The 23,450-nt window shown below is 39.5% G+C and overlaps 2 protein-coding genes and 3 non-coding genes across 12 annotated transcripts; 2 read left to right on the top strand and 3 right to left on the bottom strand.

Annotated features, from left to right (window-relative positions):
* Window positions 1-60: 60 nt before the first annotated feature.
* On the top strand, window positions 61-4,809 carry LOC119909574 (nuclear receptor coactivator 7-like). The gene is given in 8 exon segments (XM_038727838.1): window positions 61-1,273; window positions 1,368-1,398; window positions 1,401-1,424; window positions 1,427-1,481; window positions 1,483-1,513; window positions 2,481-2,576; window positions 2,669-2,742; window positions 3,835-4,809. Coding segments are annotated over 8 exon segments (594 nt in total). The 5' UTR covers window positions 61-1,126; the 3' UTR covers window positions 3,971-4,809.
* Window positions 4,810-6,879: 2,070 nt separating this feature from the next.
* On the top strand, window positions 6,880-22,991 carry LOC119909315 (histidine triad nucleotide-binding protein 3-like). 8 transcript variants are annotated; one of them, XR_005445419.1, is made up of 6 exons: window positions 6,880-7,056; window positions 8,893-9,010; window positions 9,273-9,342; window positions 10,086-10,212; window positions 10,480-10,671; window positions 10,867-11,648. XR_005445419.1 is itself a non-coding variant. In XM_038727493.1 (5 exons), exons 1-5 carry the CDS (start codon window positions 6,958-6,960, stop codon window positions 22,549-22,551), a joined length of 468 nt encoding a protein of 155 aa, XP_038583421.1. In that variant the 5' UTR covers window positions 6,880-6,957; the 3' UTR covers window positions 22,552-22,991. The 8 variants fall into 8 exon arrangements, 7 of the variants coding, with proteins under 7 accessions (XP_038583421.1, XP_038583420.1, XP_038583422.1 ...); XM_038727493.1 differs by lacking the exons at window positions 8,893-9,010; window positions 9,273-9,342; window positions 10,086-10,212; window positions 10,480-10,671; window positions 10,867-11,648 and adding exons at window positions 20,375-20,492; window positions 21,316-21,385; window positions 21,490-21,666; window positions 22,548-22,991; XM_038727492.1 differs by lacking the exons at window positions 8,893-9,010; window positions 9,273-9,342; window positions 10,086-10,212; window positions 10,480-10,671; window positions 10,867-11,648 and adding exons at window positions 20,375-20,492; window positions 21,316-21,385; window positions 21,490-21,708; window positions 22,548-22,991.
* Window positions 16,387-16,459, bottom strand: trnak-cuu. The gene has a single exon. It is a non-coding gene; the product is annotated as a tRNA-Lys (tRNA).
* Window positions 16,828-16,900, bottom strand: trnak-cuu. The gene has a single exon. It is a non-coding gene; the product is annotated as a tRNA-Lys (tRNA).
* trnak-cuu lies at window positions 19,874-19,946 on the bottom strand. Its single transcript has one exon. It is a non-coding gene; the product is annotated as a tRNA-Lys (tRNA).
* Window positions 22,992-23,450: the final 459 nt, after the last annotated feature.

Here is a 23,450-nt window from a genome sequence, read left to right as displayed (position 1 = left end):
GGGACGCAACAATTTGGTAACGTTGCTGTGGTAAATGTAGCGACGCTTCTTGCGTCCATTTCGGAGCACCACAGCGGAAATATTAACCCTACTAAACACTATAGAGGTGGGGGTCGCTGACGTTTCTAATACAGTCATAAACACTGTTGTGTTTTGCACTTTGGTTTGAGACCTTTGACCTTATCACTCTTTTAATTCCACCTGCACAAACATCTTGGACTCTGAAGCTCCTTTGAGAATGAAACGCACCAAAGCACTTTCGGAGCCCTGGCTATGACTCCACCCGTGCACTCAGACATGTATGTCGCCAAGCTAAGAGAAGGTGGAAGAAAGATAAACTTAGTGTCACATGAAATCCTATAGCAGTATCTGTCTGACCATCAGAGTGCTGTAAAATATGCAAAATCTGATTTTATTTCTAACTTGGTCAACAACTGTCACAGGCCTCAGGTTCTTTTTAATACACCCTTACAAATCCCTGTAATTCTGCTCCTATCATACCTACATTGGACCTCTGTGACTCTTTTCTAAAATTCTTTGTTGAAAAGATTTTTGCCCTTCGATCTTCTGTAACCACATCCTCTGACCATGATCCCTCTGTTCCTCCTATGTGCCTTGCAGTCCTGGATCAGTTTGAGCCTATATCAATCTCTTCCCTATCAAAAATGGTTGTCCATCATTGCGCCCCACGAATTGTCCTTCAGACAGAATTCCCTCTCGTCTGATTAGGGAAATCTTTGACACCACTGGACCATGTATTTTGTTATTGATAAATACCTGTCTTTTCTCTGGTTATGTTCCGTCCACCTTTAAACACGCTGTTGTGCAGCCCCTGTTGGAAAAGGAAAATCTTGACCCCTCTGTACTTTCTAAATTCAGGCCCATCTCTAAACTGTCTTTCTTATCTAAAGTCCTGGAGAAAGTAGTTTTTACCCAGCTGCAAACATTTCTAATTAATTATAATGTTTATGAAAAGTTCCAGTCCGGTTTCAAACCCTGTCACAGCACTGAAAATGCACTTTTTTTTAATGACTTGATTTTAACTGTTGATTCAGAAGTCTTTGCCGTCCTAGTGCTCTGAGACCTCACTGCTGCCTTTGGTTATGTGTTTCTCTTCGACTTGCTTATGTGCTTGTTTTGCTCCAAGATCATCACCATTGACGAGGCTAAGCGTAGGCAGAGCTTTGGCAGCTGCGATGGAGACCTGGCTGTGGAAGCACTGCCCGTGCTCAGTGACACCAGTGACCTACTGCAGGACACACACATTGAGAAGGTACTTGCAGCTGGCTGCTGACCACATAAAGCTCACCACTTACTGTCAAGAAAATTATTAAACTTTAGATTTTTATCATTTGTTTGCCCTCCAGCTTGCCTGTCGCTTGCCAGCCCGTGTGCAGGGTTACCCTGGAGACTGGCCTACAGCACTGTGAACATGGGACCAGCCTGAAGACTCTGTACAGGAGCCTGGCAGACTTGGAGTCCTGTTCTGGTGGTGAAAGACATGGATAACCAGGTAGATACTGTATGCAGATGACTGTGGCTTCTCAGGACGATAATACAGAAGGTGAAAAGTAGCTAAATGAAATGAAGTCTCTTGTTGTTTCTTTTTACTAATAAAAATGAACAACTACACAAACGCTTTCTGATTTGATTTTAATTTAGCAAAAACATACATTACACTACTGCGACTACATTTTTCCAAAACACTAATAATGTATGGATGTTTACCATTTCTAGGAGATGGACTGTGGATAATGATATTAGTGAACTTTCTAGTGTTTAATGGCTATTTAGATACATTATTTAATAGTCGTCTCCTGGACAGCTGTCATTCACCAAGCCTGACTAGACTAGATAAGGTGATTTGCACTGGACCCATATTTGCATCCCAGGTGTCGACCCCATCACCGTGTTCTAAGAAATGCAAAGTAATACTTACCAATGTTCTGAAAACATCTCCTCTAAGTGAAACATATTTATTCCTGCATATGTTGTTTTAGGATTTCCGTCAACAAATAGACAACTGTTCGGTAATAATCTGATATAATGGAAGAACTTGCCATCATACATAATGAAATATAGACAGGGGTTCTCGAAAAAATGTATAGTTGTGGTGTTTCTTATATTGTATATATATTTATATATCCTTCAGTGTCCCAATTCAGGAGCTGGATCCCTTTTTATTAGCTATTATTATAATTTTTTGAAGGCTGCCATGGCAGCATTAGCCGTGAAAATCCTCAGTGTTTTGAGAGTTTAACGTTCATTCAGTTATGGTCCCGCATGTATGATTTTTAAATCCATTCTGACTTTGGCGACTCCTTGTGGTGGCATCAGAAAATGCACTGTAGAAAAAGTCTTGTGCCTACAATATAATTCCACATTCCCGTTGATCATAAAAGTTCACACAGCGGTTTTAACTTCTAGTTGAAGCCTGTTTAGTCTTTTCATCCCAAAATTGAATCTGACTCTTGTCACAGATATTTGGGGCATTCTCGACTCATCCCTTCAGAGTGAGTGAACACTGCTACGGCACAGGAGAGACATTCCTCTACAGCTTCTGTCCTGAGATCAAGGTTTGTTTTTTTGTACTGACTTAGTTTAAGAACACAGCTTGGGTATTCACTTGTAGCATAAATATCAGACATCGTTTGCTCTCTGTTTTCAGGTGTACCGCTGGACAGGGGAGAATTCTTACTTTGTGAAGGGAAATGTTGATTCTCTGCAGATGGGAGGAGGAGGGCAAGTAGATCCACCAGCTACACTGCTAGCTAACTACTAACTTGTTTAATGTGTTTTTTTTTTGCGACCAAGCACACATTTACAGGTGCAGATCAAAAAAATTTTATGTTTTAATGTTGCTTACAGCACATGGAAATCAAAAATCCATATCTCAAAATATTAGAATATTAAAGAATATATAATACAGAAATGTCGACCTTCTGAAAAGTTCTGAAAAAGGTGTACTGAGGTGTTATGGAGAGCAAGGTTGCTTTGATAGCGGCCTTCAGCCAGTCTGTATTGTTGGTCTGGTGTCTCTCATTTTCCTCTTGACAATACACCATAGATTCTCTATGGAATTCTGGCCAACCAAGAACTATAACACCATGGTGAGTTACTAGTGGTTTTGGCACTGTGGGCAGGTACCAAGACCTGCTGGAAAAGGAAATCAGCATCTCCATAAAGCTTGTCAGCAGATGGAAGCATGAAGTGCTCTAAAATCTCCCTGTAGACAGTGTATTGACTGTGGATAAAACACAGTGAACCAACACCAGCAGATGACATGGCACCCCAAATTATCTTTGACTATGGAAACTTCACATTGAACTTCAAGCAATGTGGATTCTGTGCCCCTCTACTTGTCCTCCAAACTGTGGCACTTGGATTTCCAAATGAAAATTTACTTTCATCTGAAAAGAGGACTTTGGACTGAGAGATTAGCCTTTACAGGTGTTTTGAGTTAATTAGCTGATTAGAGCTCTCAGGACAACATTATTTATTTATACATTCTTTATTCTAATATTTTGATATATGGATTTTTGAATTCAATGAGCTGTAAACTATAATCATCAAAATTAAAACAACAAAAAGCCCTGAAATATTTCACTTTGTGTGTAATGAATCTAAGATATAATATATATATATTATATATATATATTAATATATATATAATAATATAAAGTTTTACTTTTTCAATTAAATTATGGAAAATTTAATCAAATGTTTTCAGATGCACCTGTATATCCACAGTCTAAGCAGTTGGGCAGCAAAGTGTTTGCCATCAAATGAATGTGCACCTGTTTTCTAACTTTTCTAATGCCTCCTCCTCTGCAGTGGTCAGCTGGGTCTGTGGCTGGACTCTCAGCTGTACCGGGGCACCACCACCAAATGTGCCACCTTCAACAACCAGCCACTCTCCGCCCAGCAGGACTTCAACATCCACAGCCTGGAAGTCTGGACCTTTGAGTAGGCTCACCTGCTCCAGCTCCGTCCACATCCGCTCTCTGCTCCAAACCCTCAAACACCTCCCAAGTCTATTACGCACCACTTGGAGGCAAACCTAGCTACCCCACAATGACACTAAATGTTCTGTGAGCGAAGTCAGAAAGCAACCTGTGCACTTGTTAAGTTGACTGAAGACAATACGCAAGGTCTTCTGTAGCCTATTTTGAGGTGGGGTTTGGCTCGTCTAGTTCATCTCGTCCTTCCAAAGGCGGGAAGTGTGAGAAAATGTTATGGCTCTCAGTTCATTGGCTGCCTCAGACACCCGACAACGCCTCCAGCTTTCCCAGCATGCAAGACTGCCTTACCACCATAAGCTTATGAAGAGAGAGAGAGAGAGAGAGAGAAGAGAAAGGCTGCTGATGTTAGTGTTGATGTTATAAACCCCAAAAAGAGCTTATTTTTAAGTGTGTATGAAAGAATAAGGTGTCCCATAATGCTGTAGGTGTATTTGTGCAGAGATAATGGTTAATGTAAATTAAATGTTTAAGAATGTACAGGATTATAAACTGAAGAGGTTTGAAATGATGGTGTATCCTTTTCTTTTATTAAATGACGCAATGAATTCCAAATGTGAAGGAAATGAAAATTGCCAGGGAGATTTTTGGACCCTGCGACATTAAATTAATTGTTTACAATGGAAGTATTGCAGATCCTCTGAAGGCCGTCTCGTTCTCTTATTTTTTGAGTTTTAGCTGAACTGAATTAGGATGTTTCATTTCCTCATAACTACATATAATGTTTTAATCCCCTGTACTATCCAAAACAAGTGGTAAAGCCAGTACACATTTGCAATGACCAAATATGTTCTATTTTTATTTCATATTTGTTGTGGGCTCATATTTTATAAAATATTTTAGATTTTTTTTTATTTTTACATTCTGTTTTTACAAAGATTTTTTAAATAGTTAAATTAATACTTTTATAGAAATGTTGTGTTAAATATTTCTGTTTCTGATTGGACCCCTCAAGCACCTGAAATGTTCTCAGTATTGAATTCATATCGCATGGCGACTGATTTTATCGCTTTAATTTTGATTTGTGGTTGTTGTTCAGAGAGCCAGTGGGAGTTTTAACATGTCACATTGCACTACAGGACCGATCGACAGTCACCGCTGTGTCGTGGCCCTTTCTTCAATGTAAAAATATTACTGAATGTTGTTTGATCACCACTGCAGGAGGAACTCTTCCTGTCTGACCACAGGCCAGCCTCCGTCTGCTTTACTTCAAAATGGGTGGGAAAGGGATTTTCTGTTTTTGCACTGGTATGCCACTAATTAACAAAAAAAATCAGATCTAACGTAGAAAAAGAAATGTTCATTTATATCCTGTATATGTGACACAGGCTTGTAGTGCATGAATATGCAATACCGCAAATGTCTGACACCACTGTCATGAATCCTGCCATACTATTCACCCATGTCAGTTATCGCTTCACGTGAAAATGAGCTTTGTTGTCTTCAGCTGTCTAAGTGTGTAACTGTGAATGCTCCCAGAGTATTATTTCTTGTGAATCCAAAAACTGCTGTGGTCTGTGATATCACTAAGGATCTATTTATTGTGTTGTTATGGCAACCACATTTAAACCTAAATAAATATTAAATACATGATAATAGGGTCGTCTTTTATTTCTAATGTTGTTGCCCTTCAGTGGGATCTATTGTACAGATTATGTTAATCTAATTACTTTTTATTGAACATTACCTGTGGCCTAACTGGATTTTCTTGTTATTGTAGCGCTGGTGAAAGAAGACTAATTTACGGTAATGAAGTTACAGTATGACACCCGGATGTAACATGGGGAAGTGGCCGTCCTCTCGAAGATCATTCATTAAGAAGAGGAATCACTACGAAGAAATAAGGCTGACTAGTTTTCACTCGACCTCCGTTTTCAGACACTTCAATGACATTCCCAGAAATAAAGCAGGCTATTAACGAGAAGATCGCGCAGTGTTCTGTTTTTTTGATTAGAGTTTATTTCTTTATGCGATTATTTTTTGAGTTTATGAGCAAGTTAAAGGACTCTATAACATCATGCGGTAACCACAACTGCAGATCGTTTTTCTCACCCATTCCCACATACAATACCATAAATAAATTAAAGATAGGCCGAGACCTTTTTAATTTTTTTGTTCCATTTGTATGAAATGCGTCTTGCATAACAAGGCACCAACACATAACAAAAACATTCAATCCAACAGATAAACAATCACAAATGTTTATATTATAATAAATTATGCTTAAAAATCAACTACATTGCAATCAAGTGTTTAGGATGTTGTATTTTTTGGTGTAATAGAAGTAGAGTGGAAACAGAACAATCATCAGACCATCGACTTTGTACACTGTTTTAATTTGTACAGTACAATCAAGCTTGATATAGGCCTAACTGATTCAGTGTCAGTTATGGATGAGATAGCCTAACGTCTAATATTCTTAGACGTTAATTGTATGTCCATATTGAACTGTTACCCTCATTCCAATCAGACATTGTATGTCTTTATATAATCTAAACATGTGTCATTTATGTCTTTATAGCTAGAGTTTTAAGGACTAAAGTCACTCAAATAACAAACAAAAAAACCACACATCCACAACAAGGACTGCGTGAAGCAGGAGGGAAAATACAGTTGCAAATTTACAATTTGCAAAAGTCCCCTACGGGTCAGTAAACCTATATCTGCTTGCTGTGGCAGTTAATGACCAAATGGGTTAATTCTTTCCTTTGAAATGTCCTTTAAATATTGTTTGGTATTTGAAAAGCAAGTCGAAGATGCCTGTGTGACTGCTCACTTCCCACACCCACAGGGTTTATTTAGAAAAAGCATTGAGCAACCTCTCTTCGCAACACACAGACGATCTTTGGCAGGTTTACGCTCAGTGGGTCGTTGTTTTACCGGCAACAAACTGAGGAAGGGATTCCGGAGACATTTGTCATGAGAAAATATCGGAAAGATGTCAGGGAACGAATCGGACTCAAGTTCAAAAGATGAAACTTGTATTTTCTGTTTGATAGCTCACGAACAAGACAAAGAAACGGAAATCATAAAAAAGGTGAGATCTTTTTAAACAAAGGTGCTTTGCGACTCTAAAGCTCACTTCATGATACTGCCAGGGACAGACACACGACCGGCTTCTTATTAAAATAAGACAAATACCATTAAAATATAAAATAGCCTGTAACATTGCTGGAACAGATTGCAAGTCTCCATCCCAGACAGTTGAGCTTGTAACCACGCCATAGACTGCAGAGAAGTGCCTTACAGTTTTTCTCAAAACTGCTGGGTTGTCAAAATAATTGTCTAATGACTATTAAATTTGTAAAACTATATGACTATTTAGAAGAACATTAGGTCAGTTGTTCACATGACTATATGTCAATTTTAATAGCTTTAGCACAAAATGCACTGAGTAAGCCTTGCAGATCAAAATACTTTGCATTTGTTTGCTATTGAATCATATTTCTTTCAAATGCAATTATACATATGTTCATTGTGTAAATCCTTACATGCTAAATACAGTGACCAACAATCACAATAACCTGTCACACAGTTATAAGATACATAATAGTTATGTGGTATCCTAAAAGTTGTCAGATGGATAGATTTAGGTTGGATGGGGAACAATTTAGAGCAATCAAACAATCAATGTTACAGCTGTGGAATATGGAGCATGCAGGAGACAGACAGGGACAAGAATCTGCTCCTGCAAGAATAAAGGGCATTAGAGTGCAAGGGGGCATCTTGAGAGGGAGAGGAAGAGGGAGAGGGGGGCACAGAGGACGAGGAAGAGCCAGGGAAAGGCAAAGATACAGAGAAATCTCAAATGAGACTCAGGCAACCATTATCAACCTAAGTATGACAAAGGTTTGTCGGAGAGTACACCCTAATCTGGGCCGGTCCACAGTGTCGTCAAATGAATCTTTTGTTGAAAGTATACTGTGTGCCATGGCTGACACCAACACTATTCAGCTGCCTAAAAATACAATGTTAGCAATAGGACAATATTACAAAGTGGGAAACTATCACACTTTCAGAGTACACAGTGTGAAAGAAAATTTCGTCCCAAAGAAGAATCAAGAGTCAAAGGTGTGATGAATCAATCCTTTATGTACATGGCCACGGAAAGAAAGATCCGGTTCTCTCCCTACCTCTAGCATTTCTCTCCTTAAAATACCCTCAAGTACATATGCACGAAGACAAATGGTCAGTCACAGACAAATAGCATCCTGAGATAGCAGAGAGACATACAAATGTATAGCAAAAGGTGTTCCCGCGATCACTGTATAGTGTCATCTATTTTTCTGTGTTACAGTAACATCTCATCTACATGGCAGCAGAGTTTCAATTGGAAGAGAGTGACTCTTTGATATTTTAATCACTGCTGTTGCCCCCAGGTGACTGTTAAACAGATTGGTTAAAAACCTATTTCCAAAGTTAAATACAAACTTATTTCCAAATAATGTAACAATCTTTATTTCTTGCAACTGTCATTTGACAAGATGTCTTTGTAACTCTGCATTGTAACTGTCTTGGTCTAAACAATGATAAAGGAACCTTTTGTTTTGATTACAATGACTTATTAATTGATGAATTTATTTACATTTGAAACATGCAGTTAATTCTTTTGATTGAGTAATGACCTTTAGCAGGTCACATAGAGTGGTGTGCTGAATGTACCATGTGGTCTGAGGATTGTACTTAGAGTTTTGACAATTGTCAAAAATCGAGAAAAACTGTAATAGCACCACAACATTGGACAGTACCCGCTCTATCCTACTCCACACAACTGTTACAGATTGAACACGTAGGCCTACAGTAACAACACTGCATTCACTGGCCTCTAGGTTATCAACTCTATTCATCTCTACATCTTTATCCCCTCCAACAGAACAAGGAGCTGGTGTGTTTCAGGGACATTAATCCTGCTGCTCCCCACCATTACCTGGTTATTCCCACACAGCACATACACAGCTGCTACTCACTGCACAGGGGACACGTCAACTTCGGTCAGTTATAAATATTATATATGCTGCTAATACACATACTGCTGCTTTTACGATAGGGTACTACTAAAACTAGGAATATTACTGCTGCTTCTGAAATTACTTATCTACTACTGTAACAATGCTATGACTGAACTACTGCTAGTAGGCCAGTATTACCTATTGCACTTGTTCAGCTGCTTCAGTTTAATGAGGTGATATTTCAGCAGCCTCATTTGTTTTATCAAGTCAGGTCTTAAAAATAACTGAGTCATATCCCCAACAGTTAAACAAATGGCTGAGATGGGGAAAGCTATACTACAAGACCAAGGGTTCACTAACAAGAAGGACATAAGGTAGAGAGATAAGTGTGTGCTTGGTTTTCTTCTTTTCTTTTAACCCTAAACACAAAGGTTTAAAAGAATAGTTTGATATTTTGGGAAATACGCTTATTCGCTTTCTAGTGGAGAGTTAGATGAGAAGATTGATACCACTCCCATGTCTGTCCTTTAAATAAAAAGCTACAGCCAGCAGCTGGTTAGCTTTGCTTATATCTTAACAAAGAGTAGAAATAGGAGGAAACAGCTTTAATACGTACAAAGTGCACATTGACAATTTGTTACGTACCGGACTATTTTATGGCTAAGAGCCAAAAAAATCATCCACCAAGTAACCCCCCATCAAAAAGCAGATTGTTATTTTAACACTCTTTTAATTCAGATCAAACAAACAAGTTATAGCATGTTAATAAAGTGACGTTTAGAGGTGCCGGTAGATGGATTTTGTTACCATTAGGCTAGCTGTTTACCCCTGTTTCCAGTCTTTATGCTAAGCTAAGTGTACCTTCCTTCTCCTCTAACTCTCCCTGAGAAGTGAATAAGTGTCTCTCCCAAAATGTCAAACTTTTCCTGTAAGTAATGATCAAAGAATAATTGTTTAAAATGTATGATGTGCCTTTAAGCTCAAAACTAGCGCAGACTGGTTGTAGCTAAAAATGGAGTGAGAGGTGTGAATACATACTCACACAATATCTTAAACTCTGAACTTTGACCTGCTTTTTAGGGTGCTGAACACAGCATTTATGTGTTTTCCTCCACAGTCTGGGGTTCCACCAACCTCCCTTCACTTCAGTTGATCACCTCCACCTCCATGTGCTCGCCCCCGCCAGCCAAATCTCAAAGTACATGCAGTATAAGTTCATTCCAGGGGGCGAACGTTTTGTAACTGTGAGTGCTGAAGACTAGAAATTCCCTCTTTCTTACTCCTTATTTCATTGATTTTCTTTATTCATTCTCTTTTACAAGGAATGTAACAGTGTTATCCAATGGCTGTGAAATTTGCACATATTGTACTTGTCCTTTCATAAGTTAATCATTAGACAAATGGCTGGACATTGGATGTAGAAGTAGAAACTGAAACAGATACAGTGACTTCCTCCTTTGATCTTGACCATTTTTATGCTCCCATCTAAGTTTATGTTTTTCTCTTTGCAGGCAAAATGTCTCCGAAAGCGCCTAAAGCATAGTCCTCCACCAGTAGACCATCCTTAGAAAGCTGAATGTGGTCTGTTTGAGGCAGCAGCTCCCAAAGCCATGGTTTGGACTATACCAGCGGTCATTCTTTGAATCTTTGAACCAGAATGAGCCATGTGGAGAAGATGCTTTTAAAATAACACTCAGATTGTGGTGAGTGGTGTCTACCAATTAGGGAAACTAGAGCAGTGACAACCTCACAACAGGTCTTGTCACACTCTGCCTGTCTGCCTTGCAGTGTTTTGCACTTTTGTGTTTAGTTAGCGTTATTTTGGTCTGTTGGGTTTTAGGGGTCTGTCTTGTCTTTCGTCTAGTATTCGGTAACCCTTATCATGTCTGTTACCCCAGTGATCTGCCCAGCCTGTTGGGTCGTCCCCTGGGGCGACCTCCCGAACATTGTGGCCCCCCTGTTCTGCCCGGCCTGTTGGGTCGTCCTCCGGGATGGCCTCCCGAACTCTGTGGCCCCCCTGTTCTGCCCGGCCTGTTGGGTCGTCCTCTGGTACGGCCTCCCGAACTCTGTTTCCCGCCTGGTCTGGACTCATGGGTCATCCCGCGGGACACCCACCTGAACTGTTTTGCCCTCCTGGTCTGTTGTGTCGACCTCCGGGTCTGCCCCCTGAACTTTTGTTCACCTCTGGCCGCCTTGGTCGGCCTCCTGAACTGCCTTGCCCTGCCGGTATTTGGCCCTTTGAGACTTTTGGTTTTGTTTTTCTGGCCCTCCACCTGGCCTCCCTCCGCCCACCCTGGGCCGGCTTGACCTGTTTGGGTTTTTTTTGTGATGTTTCGTTTTAGGACGTCAGGGGCCGTCCTTTTGAGGCTGCCTTCACCACAAAACCGTGACAGGTCTGGCCCATGGCGTAGGCGGTTGCCTAGGGCACAAAATGTCAGGGGGTGCCGCAATAGAAAGGCGCGAGTCTTATGCAAAACCGGTGTATATTGTGATAGTAATCAAGTGCACCTCGCACTGTAAGTCGGGATAGTTGTGACGAGTGGTTACGTCACTGGTAGGGTTTTGAAATATAAAAATCTAAAAACTGAGGCACAACGTTGCTCTGTTTGGGACTGTGAGCCACACTTTATTGGAACTGCTTAAGTTAAAGTGGTGGTATTATGGTTTTTGGCTCCCCTCTCCTTTATTGAGTAATATCTCTTTTTTGTGCATGTAACAGGTTTGCAAAGTGAAAAAGCCCAAAGTCCAGCCCAAAGGGAGTTCCCATCTCCCACAGAAAGCTCTGCTCTGAACCGCTTGAAAACAGCTCGTTTGTAGTCCAGCCGTTTCCCTTCCTTCACTGTGATGTCACAATGAAAACGCGTCATAAAGCTTGCCAAGCGGCTAGCGGGGTCAGGCACGCCCTCAAACCAAGCTAGTCTGAGCGGAGGCCCTTTGGCTGGACTCGCCTTTGTTTGGTTTTCCATTGTAAAAATGTTGTACCTGCTTCCAGGTACTTTTCTTCGTATCACCTCACCTCCATCGAGGTTCCAAGCGAGCTGAGGGATACTAAAATGTAACGTGAAAACATGACATGCTAACATATAACATAACATGACACATGACTGCTGATTGGTCAGAGAGAATATTCACTCTTCACAGCATCATCATCGCTGCACCAGACAGAGGCCAGCAACAAAAAGTTTTATATTTTACAGTTTTCGTTTGGAATTTCATCACTAAATCCACTTCTGAGAAGTTTTGAGGTGAGAAATAATAATATAATAATAATCTTTATTTGTAGAGCACTTTTCAAAAACAAGTTACAAAGTGCTTTAACAAGTGTAAAGACAATAATACCCAAAAAACAATAATACAGAAACAATACAAGATAAAAGCAAGAAAACATTGAAAAGACTAAAATACACGTTTAAGATAAATAAAAATAAGTAAAGTAGAATAAAATAAAAGGGATAAAATAAAGTCAAATAACATCGGGAAAGGCTCTCCTATAAAAGTATGTTTTAAGAAGGGACTTAAAAGAGTTCACTGACTCAGCCGACCTGATTTCCTCGGGCAGGCTGTTCCAGAGCCTCGGGGCCCTGACAGCAAAAGCTCTGTCCCCTTTAGTTTTCAGTCGAGACTCTGGAACAGACAACAGACCTCTGCCCGAGAATCTCAAGGTACCTGCTGGTGCGTATGGGACTAAAAGGTCAGAAATATAACAAGGCGAGAGGCCATGAAGAGCTTTAAAAGTGATCAATAAAATTTTAAAGTCAATTCTAAAACATACTGGGAGCCAGTGTAATGAAGCTAAAATAGGAGTAATGTGGTCATATTTCTTTGTTCTGGTTAAAAGCCTGGCAGCTGAGTTCTGGACGGTCTGGAGTCGATCAATAGATTTTTGGGTTAAACAGGTGAAAAGGCTGTTGCAATAATCCAGGCGTGATGAGATGAAGGCGTGTAAAATGGTCTCGGTGTCCTTAAAAGTTAACATAGATAGAATTTTTGCTATATTTCTAAGTTGATAAAAACATGATTGAACAAGCTTTGTGGTGTGCTGCTCGAAATTTAAATTACTATCAAACCAAACACCAAGGTTCTTTGCCACAGGCTTAATGTGATTTACTAGGGAACCAGCAGATGGCAGTATTTGATTTGCCATCTGCTGGGACCCGATGACCAGGATTTCTGTTTTGTCTGAGTTCAGCTGGAGGAAATTATTTGACATCCATTTTTTAACTCTAACACAAAGGCAGTTGTTAAGTGAACTCAGCATTCCAGGGTCTGTGGATCTGACAGGCAAGTATATTTGTGTGTCATCAGCATAAATATGAAAAGAAATGCCATGTTTATGGATAATATGTCCAAGGGGAAGCAGATACAAGGAAAACAAAATGGGTCCTAAGACCGACCCCTGAGGTACACCATATTTAACTGGACAGAACGAGGAGACATAGTTGTTTACAGACACGCAAAACTTCCTATTTGACAGGTAGGATGAAAACCATTCTAGGGCAGTACCAGAGATCCCCACCCAGTGCCTCAGTCTGTCTAACATGATGTTGTGATCAATGGTGTCAAAAGCAGCGCTAAGGTCTAGGAGTACAAGGACTGAGCACATGCCTTCATCAGCAGACATTAAAAGGTCATTGGTGACTTTAAGCAGGGCAGTCTCAGTGCTGTGGTACTTCCTGAAACCAGACTGAAACTTTTCAAATATTTTGTTATTTTCCAGTACAGTGAGCAGCTGTTTGGACACAATTCTTTCTAGAATCTTTGCAATAAAAGGCAGTTTTGAAATTGGTCTAAAATTTTGATGGAGGGAGGGATCTAAACCAGGTTTCTTTAAAAGTGGGTTCACGCAAGCCGTTTTAAAATAATCAGGGACACAACCAGTAGATAGGGAGCTGTTGAAAACAGATCAAATGGGGGCCAACAGAATCCATTACTTTCAGTAAAAATTTTGTAGGTATTACATCAAGTGGGCTGGAGGACACTCTCATTTGTGATACTGTTTTTAAAAGCTCAGACGAAAATCGATGGGATAAAACTGGTTACTGGTTACCTGTGCCAACTCGTGGGAGGAGCGCGTGAGGCCGGCCAGCCGCCCGCTCACAGAGCCCTCTGCTCCCGCCGTCACACAGACCGCTGCAGCAACAACAGCAGAGGAAAACACAGCTGGAAGGTTTTCATACTGCTTATCTGTCTTTACATTCTTAGTAATATTGAAACGTTTTAACCGTAGATATATTTTAAGAGCTGATGTGTGTCGCATTGAAAATTACGTCGCGGCAATTGTGTGTGGCGTCGCTATGACGACAAGCTACGTACTATCTCTGGGTACTATCTGCAATGGAAAACGGAGCAGGGCCGAGTAGAGTCGAGTCTATCGATTCGCGCTATGGTAGCATTTTTCGGCAAGGCAGCATAGATCATCAGAACACCGGCAACAGTTCAACGTTTAGTCCTGACGGTAAGATGTGGAACAATAATGTTGTGTGGTTGTGGACTTGTGAGTAACTTATACCATCTGCTAGGTTACGGTCGCAGTCTGAAGCAGCTTTGATTTGGATCACACTACCTTGTTTCTTACGACCCGCCCTTCTCTGCTTCTTATTGGCTAGTAGTTCTTACCTGGAAACTGCGCATGTACAACTCCCAACAAAGATTTTGTATAAGTAAGATGCATCACTCTGTAGCTCAAGAGCGGCGCGTACAACACATAGGGTGAAAAGAGGAGCTGCAGCAATGTACAATATGAGAAAAATATGGTGTTTTTTAAAAAATTAAACCATGTAAACCTGTTCTGGTACAACCCCTAATTAAGATTTTGACCCTGAAAATGAGCATAATACCGCCTCTTTAAAGTGTGTGGATTTGTGGTGAGAGTTCTGCCTGATCAGTAGTGTTTTCGGTTGGTTTCGGGTTCACATGCAACATGCAGTCCCAAACTGTGATCTAAGAAAACAATAGATTGACTCAATTGAACACAGTGGCTCCGGGTTGTTTTGCAGAATTGTGTGTATTCGTGTGCTTAACTACTGTAAAGCTTTTCCCTTTTGGGATTGAAGAGGGTTTCTGTTTATTGCTGCAGAAGGTGTTGCAAAGACAGACATCCTGCAGCATGTACTCACCATAGACTGTATATAAAAGGTACTCACGCATTAAATTTTTTACAGTTAATACAGTTTTGTACCCCATATTAATCATCCCAAATCCATTTCAACCCAAAACATACCAGTGTACTTTCTGTACTCCAATAATACCTGTCTCCATGTTTTTTGTGTGATGATTTGTGATAAACTGAATGAATTAAGTTATTGCCACATGGAGAAAGTGGGCGCTTTGGGGCATCTAAAATGTTGGGTCCCACTTTGCCCGGCTGGTAATTAATCTTTGGGAATATATTTGGGGATATTTTAAGATTTGAGGGTTCTTTTTGGTAAAAACTACAAATCAGAGAGTGTTACTGGACTGTTAGTTGTATCATTAAATGTGAGTTTAAAGGAATGGTTTATTATCTCATTTCTGTCCCTGATTGACATGTTATGTCTTCTGTGTTTAATCCATTCAAAAATCTAAGTGTAAAGCGACATGTTGCTGACTATTTGCAATCAGTAAGCTTTGGAGGTGCTAGTTTTAAAGATTTTGTTAGATTTGGACAGAGGCATTCTAGCTGTTTCCCCTGTTTCCACTCTTTGTGCTAAACTAAGCTAACTGGTTGTATCTTCACATTTAACACATGAGAGCGTGGTATTAATCTAATAATCTAGCGTTAATGTTTGGCAGGAATGTGATTAAGTGTATTTCCCAGATAATAATTTAATGAACACTTTTAGGTTTTACCCCGCGTCCCGACCCCAGTTAAGCAGATGAAGATGGATGGATGGACTTTTACATTTTAATTGTAGACTACATATGTTCATTGAACGATGAAAGAAACTTAGATTTACTAAAGTAAGAGTAGCAATGCCACAGTCTAGAAGAGTATTAACATCAAACTTTACTTAAAGTACCAAATGTAAAAGTACTCATCATTCAAAGTGGCCCGTTTGAGAGTAATGCATATTCTATAATTGGATTAAAATTATTGGATGCATTAATGTGTACATCACTTTAATGTTGCAGCTATTAAATGTGGGGCTAATTTAATAACTTTAGACAAGATACTGCTGGGTAGTTTGTGAATTGGTATTCACATTGGGATTGGTAAATGTCTTCACCTAAAATAGTACAAATTTGATTACAATTTGTATCATTCATCTGATATGATATGATATATATATATATATATATATATATATATGCATTTAACCCATCCTAGAATGAATCTGCAATCCAATGAGGTTAGCTAATTTGGAATGGGAGCAATTGTGTAGCACCCATGGAGCAGTTAGGGGGTCCAGGGCCTTGCTAATGCTGCACCAATAGGAACACGCCCAACGTGGGGCTCGAACCCACGACCCTGAGATTAAGAGTCTCATGCTCTACCGACTGAGCTAGCCGGGCAATGTAATCCTGGCTGGCAGCCCTAACATTCACACACAACCTGTACCCCATGTAATAGTGATCTGTCAATTCATTTAGTAAGGCTATTGCTCTAGATAATAAGCTAGTTGGCCCTAAAATTCTCACTCAACCTATAATTCCATGTGGTTAGCTAATTAACTCTTATTTAGTAAGGAAGAAGATAGTAAGCTAGTTGATAATTAACTTTATTGTGAGATACAAATATTGTATGGGCCAAACATCCCAGAATGCCCAATTTGGGCCTCTTCATTATGGATATAACCCATCCTAGAATGGGAGCAATTGTGTAGCACCCATGCAGCAGTTACGGGGTCCAGGGCCTTGCTAATGCTGCACCAATAGAAACACGCCCAACGTGGGGCTCGAACCCACGACCCTGAGATTAAGAGTCTCATGCTCTACCGACTGAGCTAGCCGGGCCACGTCACCCTAACTGTCAGCCCTAACATTCACACACAACCTGTACCCCATGTAATAGTGATCTGTCAACTCTGACTTAGTAAGGCTATTGCTCTAGATAATAAGCTAGTTGGCCCTAAAATTCTCACTCAACCTATAATTCCATGTGGTTAGCTAATTAACTCTTATTTAGTAAGGAAGAAGATGGTAAGCTAGTTAATAATCAACTTTATTGTCACATACAAATATTGTATGGGCCAGACATCCCAGAATGCTCAATATGGGCCTCTGCATTTGTAAAGCAATTGTATGAGGGGCCATACAAGCCATAATCTATTCTGGACCGCTCACATAACTTTATTCTTCTTTTATATACATACATTTTCACTCTCACATACATATATTCTCCTTTCACATACAGATATTTTCTTTACACATTCACATATTTTCCTTCACACATTCATACATTTTCACTCTCATGTTCATATATTTTACTGCACACATTCACACATTTTGCTCATGCACATGCAGTTAATGTGTACAATTAACATTATATATAATATATGCATGTAAGAGAAGAATATATGTATGTAAGAGAAGAATATATGCATGTAAGAGAAGAATATATGCATGTAAGAGAAGAATATATGTATGCAAGTCAAAAGTATAGTGGAAACGGAAGGTAGGACATTTACCGTGCAGCGATTGGCTGAGAAGTTTGAGTAAGGTCTGAGGGGAGGAGGCAACAAGAACATGATTGACATCTGCAGACAGCATGAAAATCTTCCCGAACCAGCCATCCTCTCGTCAGCTCTGATGTAAGTCTGTTTCTCTCTGCTGCTATTTTCTCACATAGAACCAAGCGGGGTTACAGGTCCGCTGGAACTAAAGTTAATGTTTGCCAATACATGGCAGCTAACGTTAGACTCCATGTGAACACAAAACTGCAGAGAGAAACAGGCTTTTGAATTCCAGTTAAAATATTGTAAACCATTTCCTGCTTGCAGCAAAAAATCTCAGACCACAGCTGTGTTCTGCAAAGACAAGCCCCCATCGCTGCCAAGAGGTTCTCATATCATGCAGAAAACAGCAGCAGTGTGGAAACTCAATGCCCCCTTAATAGGGACCTGTCACTAGGGGGTGGGTAGTACTCCATACAAGTAAGGCAAATTAGTAAAGTTGTTTTAGGAATTGTAACTTTTGCGTTCCTTTTTATAACTTCACAACTACTCTGTGACCTGTGCACTTTGGTGTATTAACCAAAATGTGCAGCCATCCAAGCTGTGCGCACAGTTACGCAATAGAGCTTAAACCAGTGCACCTGTGGTACACCAGATATTAATGAACTGGACAGAAAATCAGGAATTTGAGAATAGAACGTCATCCATGAAACTGATCTTTGCTTTCACGCAGTGTTTATTTATTCAGGAAACAAAATTTTGGGGAAAGAGGGAGAGAGCAAAATGACTGACAGGAGAATTATAGGCTAACGTTAGTTAACAATTAACATGTATCATCCTGATGGCGTTTAACATTATGTAAGTTAGCTGCTAGCTAATATCCACAATTTGTTAGCGCAGCTAAAGTAACTTAAGAAGAAAAAAAGTTGCTCAGAGTTACAGAGTAAAGCTGATGATACACGGAGCAACTTTGAGAGCAATCGTGCTGGGCAACGTTGCCGTCAGTGATAATGAGTAAAGATTACAACCGTAATCCCCTTCCCCCACCACTACACCACCCACCCCGCACCGCCGCTATCCGTTCAAAACATAGTTGGACTTGTTCAAAAAGTTGTCCCGTGTATCATCAGCTTTACTATTCCATTACCGAAGACATAGCATAATTTTTGAACTTATCGTGAGCTGTCACCTAATTTATTAGCAAACATTAGCGCTAATGTTAGTTGCAGCTGGCTTCTGCCAGACCAGCACAACGTTGATTAAAAGTTAGTTAACTCTAACCCAGCCCGGTTCTATGTGAGAAAACAGCAGCAGAGAGAAGCAGACCTAACTTGCTATTTAGGAGTTCCTGGTGAACTTGTGGAAGCCATAACTTCAGCTACCTTCCGTTTTCACTATACTCCTTCCTTTTCCAATATACTTTTGACTCACACATACATATATTCTTTTCTTAAATGCATATATTCTTCTCTTGCATACTCTTCTCTTGCATACTTATATTCTTCTCTTACATGCATATATTATATTTAATGTTAAATGTACACATTAACTGCACGTGCATGAGCAAAATATATGAATGTGTGCATTTATATATGAATATGAGAGTGAAAATGTTTGAGGGAAAATATATGTATGTGAAAATGAAAATGTATGAATGTGTGAGTGAAAATGTATGAATGTTTGAGTGAAAATGTATGAATGTGTGAGGGAAGATGTATGAATGTGTGAGGGAAAATGTATGAATGTGTGAGGGAAAATGTATGAATATGAGAGGGAAAATGTATGAATGTGTGAGGGAAAATGTATGAATATGAGAGGGAAAATGTATGAATGTGTGAGGGAAAATGTATGAATATGAGAGGGAAAATGTATGAATGTGTGAGGGAAAATGTATGAATGTGTGAGGGAAAATGTATGAATATGAGAGGGAAAATGTATGAATGTGTGAGGGAAAATGTATGAATATGAGAGGGAAAATGTATGAATGTGTGAGGGAAAATGTATGAATATGAGAGGGAAAATGTATGAATATGAGAGTGAAAATGTATCATTATGACAGTGAAAATGTATGAATGTGTGAAGAAAATATATGTATGTGAAAGGAGAATGTATGTAGATAAAAGGAGAATATATGTATGTGAGAGTGAAACTGTATGAATTTGTGAATGAAAATATATTTATGTGAAAGGAGAATTAAGTTATTTGAGAGGTCCAGAATAGATTATGGCTTGTATGGCCCCTCATACAATTGTATAGCACCCATGGAGCGGTTAGGGATCCATGGCCTTGCTAATGCTGCCTTAAAATAGAAACGCGCCCAACGTGGGGCTCGAACCCACGACCCTGAGATTAAGAGTCTCATGCTCTACCGACTGAGCTAGCCGGGCGACAGAAATGGGCTTTTTTGTACTTGAGTAGTGTATAGTTTTCACCAGACTGCCGCTGAGTAGGTTGTCATGGTTGACACGTGGCTACTTGATGCGATGAAGTCATTTGAAACAGGAATACAGGCGGTCCGTGAACGCAGCGACCCGATGAGCTCTGTCACCGGCAGGTTGTGCTCCTGACCCCCGACCACAGACACGCCCAGATGTGATTCAGAAACAAGTTTACAGTGGTGAGCTCATAGCCTACCAAAGACAACTTTCAAAACAGAAATGGGGACGCAGGACTCTTCTGGGAGCAAATATTGTCCTTTCTGCCAAATAGCGAACAGCCAGGCTGACACAGAAATCCTGCTCAGCGTAAGTACTGACTGCTTGTTTTAAGAGTTCATCAATGGACTCCTGACATGTCTCTTCCTCTGTCTTGACAGAATGACGAGCTACTTTGTTTTCGTGACATGAAGCCTGGCGCCACACACCACTACCTCGTTGTCACCAGGACGCACATCGACAACTGCAAACGTCTCCAGGAGGACGACCTACCTCTAGGTGAGGGAGACCCGCACTTAAAGCAGGGATTTGGTCTGTCTTGATGTTACTGTAAATCATATGTGAACAAAGCCTGGATGTGTTCTTACTTTACACCATGACGCCATTCGTTGTCTCTGATAATGCATACAGTCATATGAGTAAACTGTCCTGGGGGAATAACCTGAACTCTGAGCTCTCTTTAAACACAGATATAAACTTTATAACTATCCACTTAATTTTCTAATAACTCAATATCCAATGGTGGAATATAAGTAGCTTACATTTATCCAAGTACTGCACTTAAGTACATTTGTATTTCATTTGAGTATTATTTTATTATACTTTATAAACTTTCTATTTCTACTCCACTACTTTTTGGAAGCTAATATTGTACTTTTTACTCCACTATTGTAGGTGCCTTATTGTGGTTTAAGATACCCAGCTGTATGTAGAGTAGTAGAAATTAGCCCCACCTTTTCCAGCTGCAACATTAAAGTGATTTAGGCTACACATTAATGTATTATAATCTAGTGATATTATTTTTGAAATGGGCCTTTCTGCATGATGAGTACTTTTGCTTTTTGCAAGTATATTTTAAGGCTAATACATCTTTGTGAATGCAGGACTTTTACTTATAACAGGGTATTCTTACACTGTGGTAACAGTACTTTTCTTGCTTGTCGCAGTTCCGTGGCAACATTTCAGTTTCTAAAATCCTTATTGAAAACCAAAGGTGTACCTGAGATACTGCTGTGTCTTTATGGACTTGTCCTTATGGAGTGTAATGTTGTTTTTTAGGCTGAATGACATGGCCATATTGATGTAATGTGTTTGTTGACAGTGGAGCGGATGGTGGATATGGGAATGAGGATACTGGAGAAGAATAAAGTCAGTGACCTAGATGACGTCAGGTAAGTCACTTTCCTGAGATGCTTCACCTTAATGTGAATGTTTTGTTTGTAATCATTTATTTGCAAAACCATTTCACCGTTTGTTTTTCATTGAATCTGTGCAGGATGGGGTTTCACCTGCCTCCATTCTCATCTGTCCCCCACCTCCACCTCCACGCTCTGGCTCCAGCCAGTAAGATGAACTTCAGGTCGCTGCTTCACTACGGGCCGCAGTCTCACTGGTTCATCACAGTGAGTGATGTCTTGGATGTGTCACGGGTTGTGGTGGTGAGGCAGAGCAGGTTGGAGGACCCAAATGCAGGACACGTAGACTGGAAGTTACAGTTCAGTGATAATTTAATATAAACACAAGGCGAGCACACTTACAAGAACTGCTGAGTTCAGGTGATCCAACATAACACAGTCCAATACACAAAGCTAAACAGAGAACACAAGACCAGGAGTAAACACTAAAGACATGAACTAAAGTACTGGACTAAGAACAAAGACATGGAACCAAAATCAAAACACCGAGAAGGCATGGCCAAAATAATAAAACACAGACAAGCTCAGGACAGGATTGTGACAGGATGGCTATGTATGGAGACTGCAGTGTGCCAAATCATTTTTTAGACGTTTTTTTAGCTGCATAACATTATTGATTAATTATTTATTAGTCATTAAAAGAAAACATATTAATTAAATAAACAATATAAGTATTTTGGTACATTTTGCAATTGCATAACGCTTCAGTAAAAATATGAAAATGTCTGTGTGTTCTTTAATTAAGATTATTTTAAATTAAATGTTTAAATGGACATGTCAAATGATGTTTGTAATGTTCATTACTGTCCAAATGAATTTAAAGAGGCGTCTTTTGTTTAATTTTCTCAGTCAATTAATTAATCCAAGTTATTATCCATTAATTAAGTGATTATAAATGGAGTTATATTATTATATGTATATATGTTATATTTACTCCTGCCTCTCTATAGCAAAGCCTTAAATCTTTCAAAATCAGAAATGAGCCACTTTTCTTCTTGCTGTATGTCTGTTGGGCACACTGTACAAATGTTTTTTTTTATATATTTATAAATGTAACTTGTAAGCATTTTGAATCACTATGAAACTGAACTAAAATACTGTGAATACTCTATAAGTTCCTTGTTGTGCTCTGTTACAGGTAGACAAAGTGCTCTCTCAGCTGAAGACCCGAGGCAAGGTCAAATGAAGCGGCATGAGAGTCTGAAAGTGTCATCTTTTATGCCAACAAGCTATTTCTTTCATGTCATTTTGCCTCACTGAGTGCAATTTCAAATCAGTTTTCCATCTGACTTGATATTTTTGTGTTAATGACTTATAATGATGTATAAGTAGTTCATGCTGCTTGCTAATTTTAGTTGTGGAGAAAAGTGGGAAAAGGGCTCTTTCGGTGGAAGCAAGTCCCTTTCAATGAACTTTTTTTTTAAAGTCCTATCAAATGACCTTTACATTTCCCGTGATTGAATACTGACTATGGCTGACTGTAAAAGCAGTTACGTCTGGCTGTGAAGGTAATAATGATGCTGTGTGTGATGTGTGTGCACAGACAGTGAAATACTTTGGCAACACTGCAAACTTCGCTAAACATCTGAGATTAAGTCAAAATAATATGATGATGTTTATGAAGCAGCAATTCTGAGCAGGATATTTTCATTATAATTAAAGAATATGACGTAGTTTGATGTCTTGTCATTATGCAGCTATTATTTTGAATTGGTAAGGCTACAGACTACTCCTTATTTCTCTCATAAATACAGAAACGGGAGAGGGAGGTCACATTAAACTAGAAATAAAATATGTAAAAAGTATTGGTATCGGTATCGGCAATAACAGCCTGGGTATTACTTGGTATTGGATCGGATGGGAATTAAGTGGTATTGCACATCACTATTGGGTACCACCGCTTCATCAGTTTCTGAGGGGAAAACCTGCATTTAATAATTGAAAGAAAGAAAATAATTCCTCAATCACCCTACCTTATATGAAATGAGGAAGTAATATTGATTGAATTGGGTTTAAGAAATAATATTGATTAATAAATACA

This window comes from Micropterus salmoides, unplaced genomic scaffold, assembly GCF_014851395.1.
Source record: "Micropterus salmoides isolate LMB-PRFRI ecotype aquatic unplaced genomic scaffold, ASM1485139v1 Ms_hic_scaffold_18, whole genome shotgun sequence".
NCBI classification, from domain to species: Eukaryota; Metazoa; Chordata; class Actinopteri; order Centrarchiformes; family Centrarchidae; genus Micropterus; species Micropterus salmoides.
This window is presented reverse-complemented; position numbering and strand designations above follow the sequence as displayed.

What these genes read in the sequence shown, in the direction of transcription:
- LOC119909315 (XM_038727491.1), top strand. Translation starts at nt 20,217, where the DNA reads ATGGGGACGCAGGACTCTTCTGGGAGCAAATATTGTCCTTTCTGCCAA. An exon ending in ACACAGAAATCCTGCTCAGC is followed by an intron (nt 20,304 to 20,374) that starts GTAAGTACTGAC and finishes CTGTCTTGACAG; the next exon opens with AATGACGAGCTACTTTGTTT. An exon ending in AGTGACCTAGATGACGTCAG is followed by an intron (nt 21,386 to 21,489) that starts GTAAGTCACTTT and finishes GAATCTGTGCAG; the next exon opens with GATGGGGTTTCACCTGCCTC.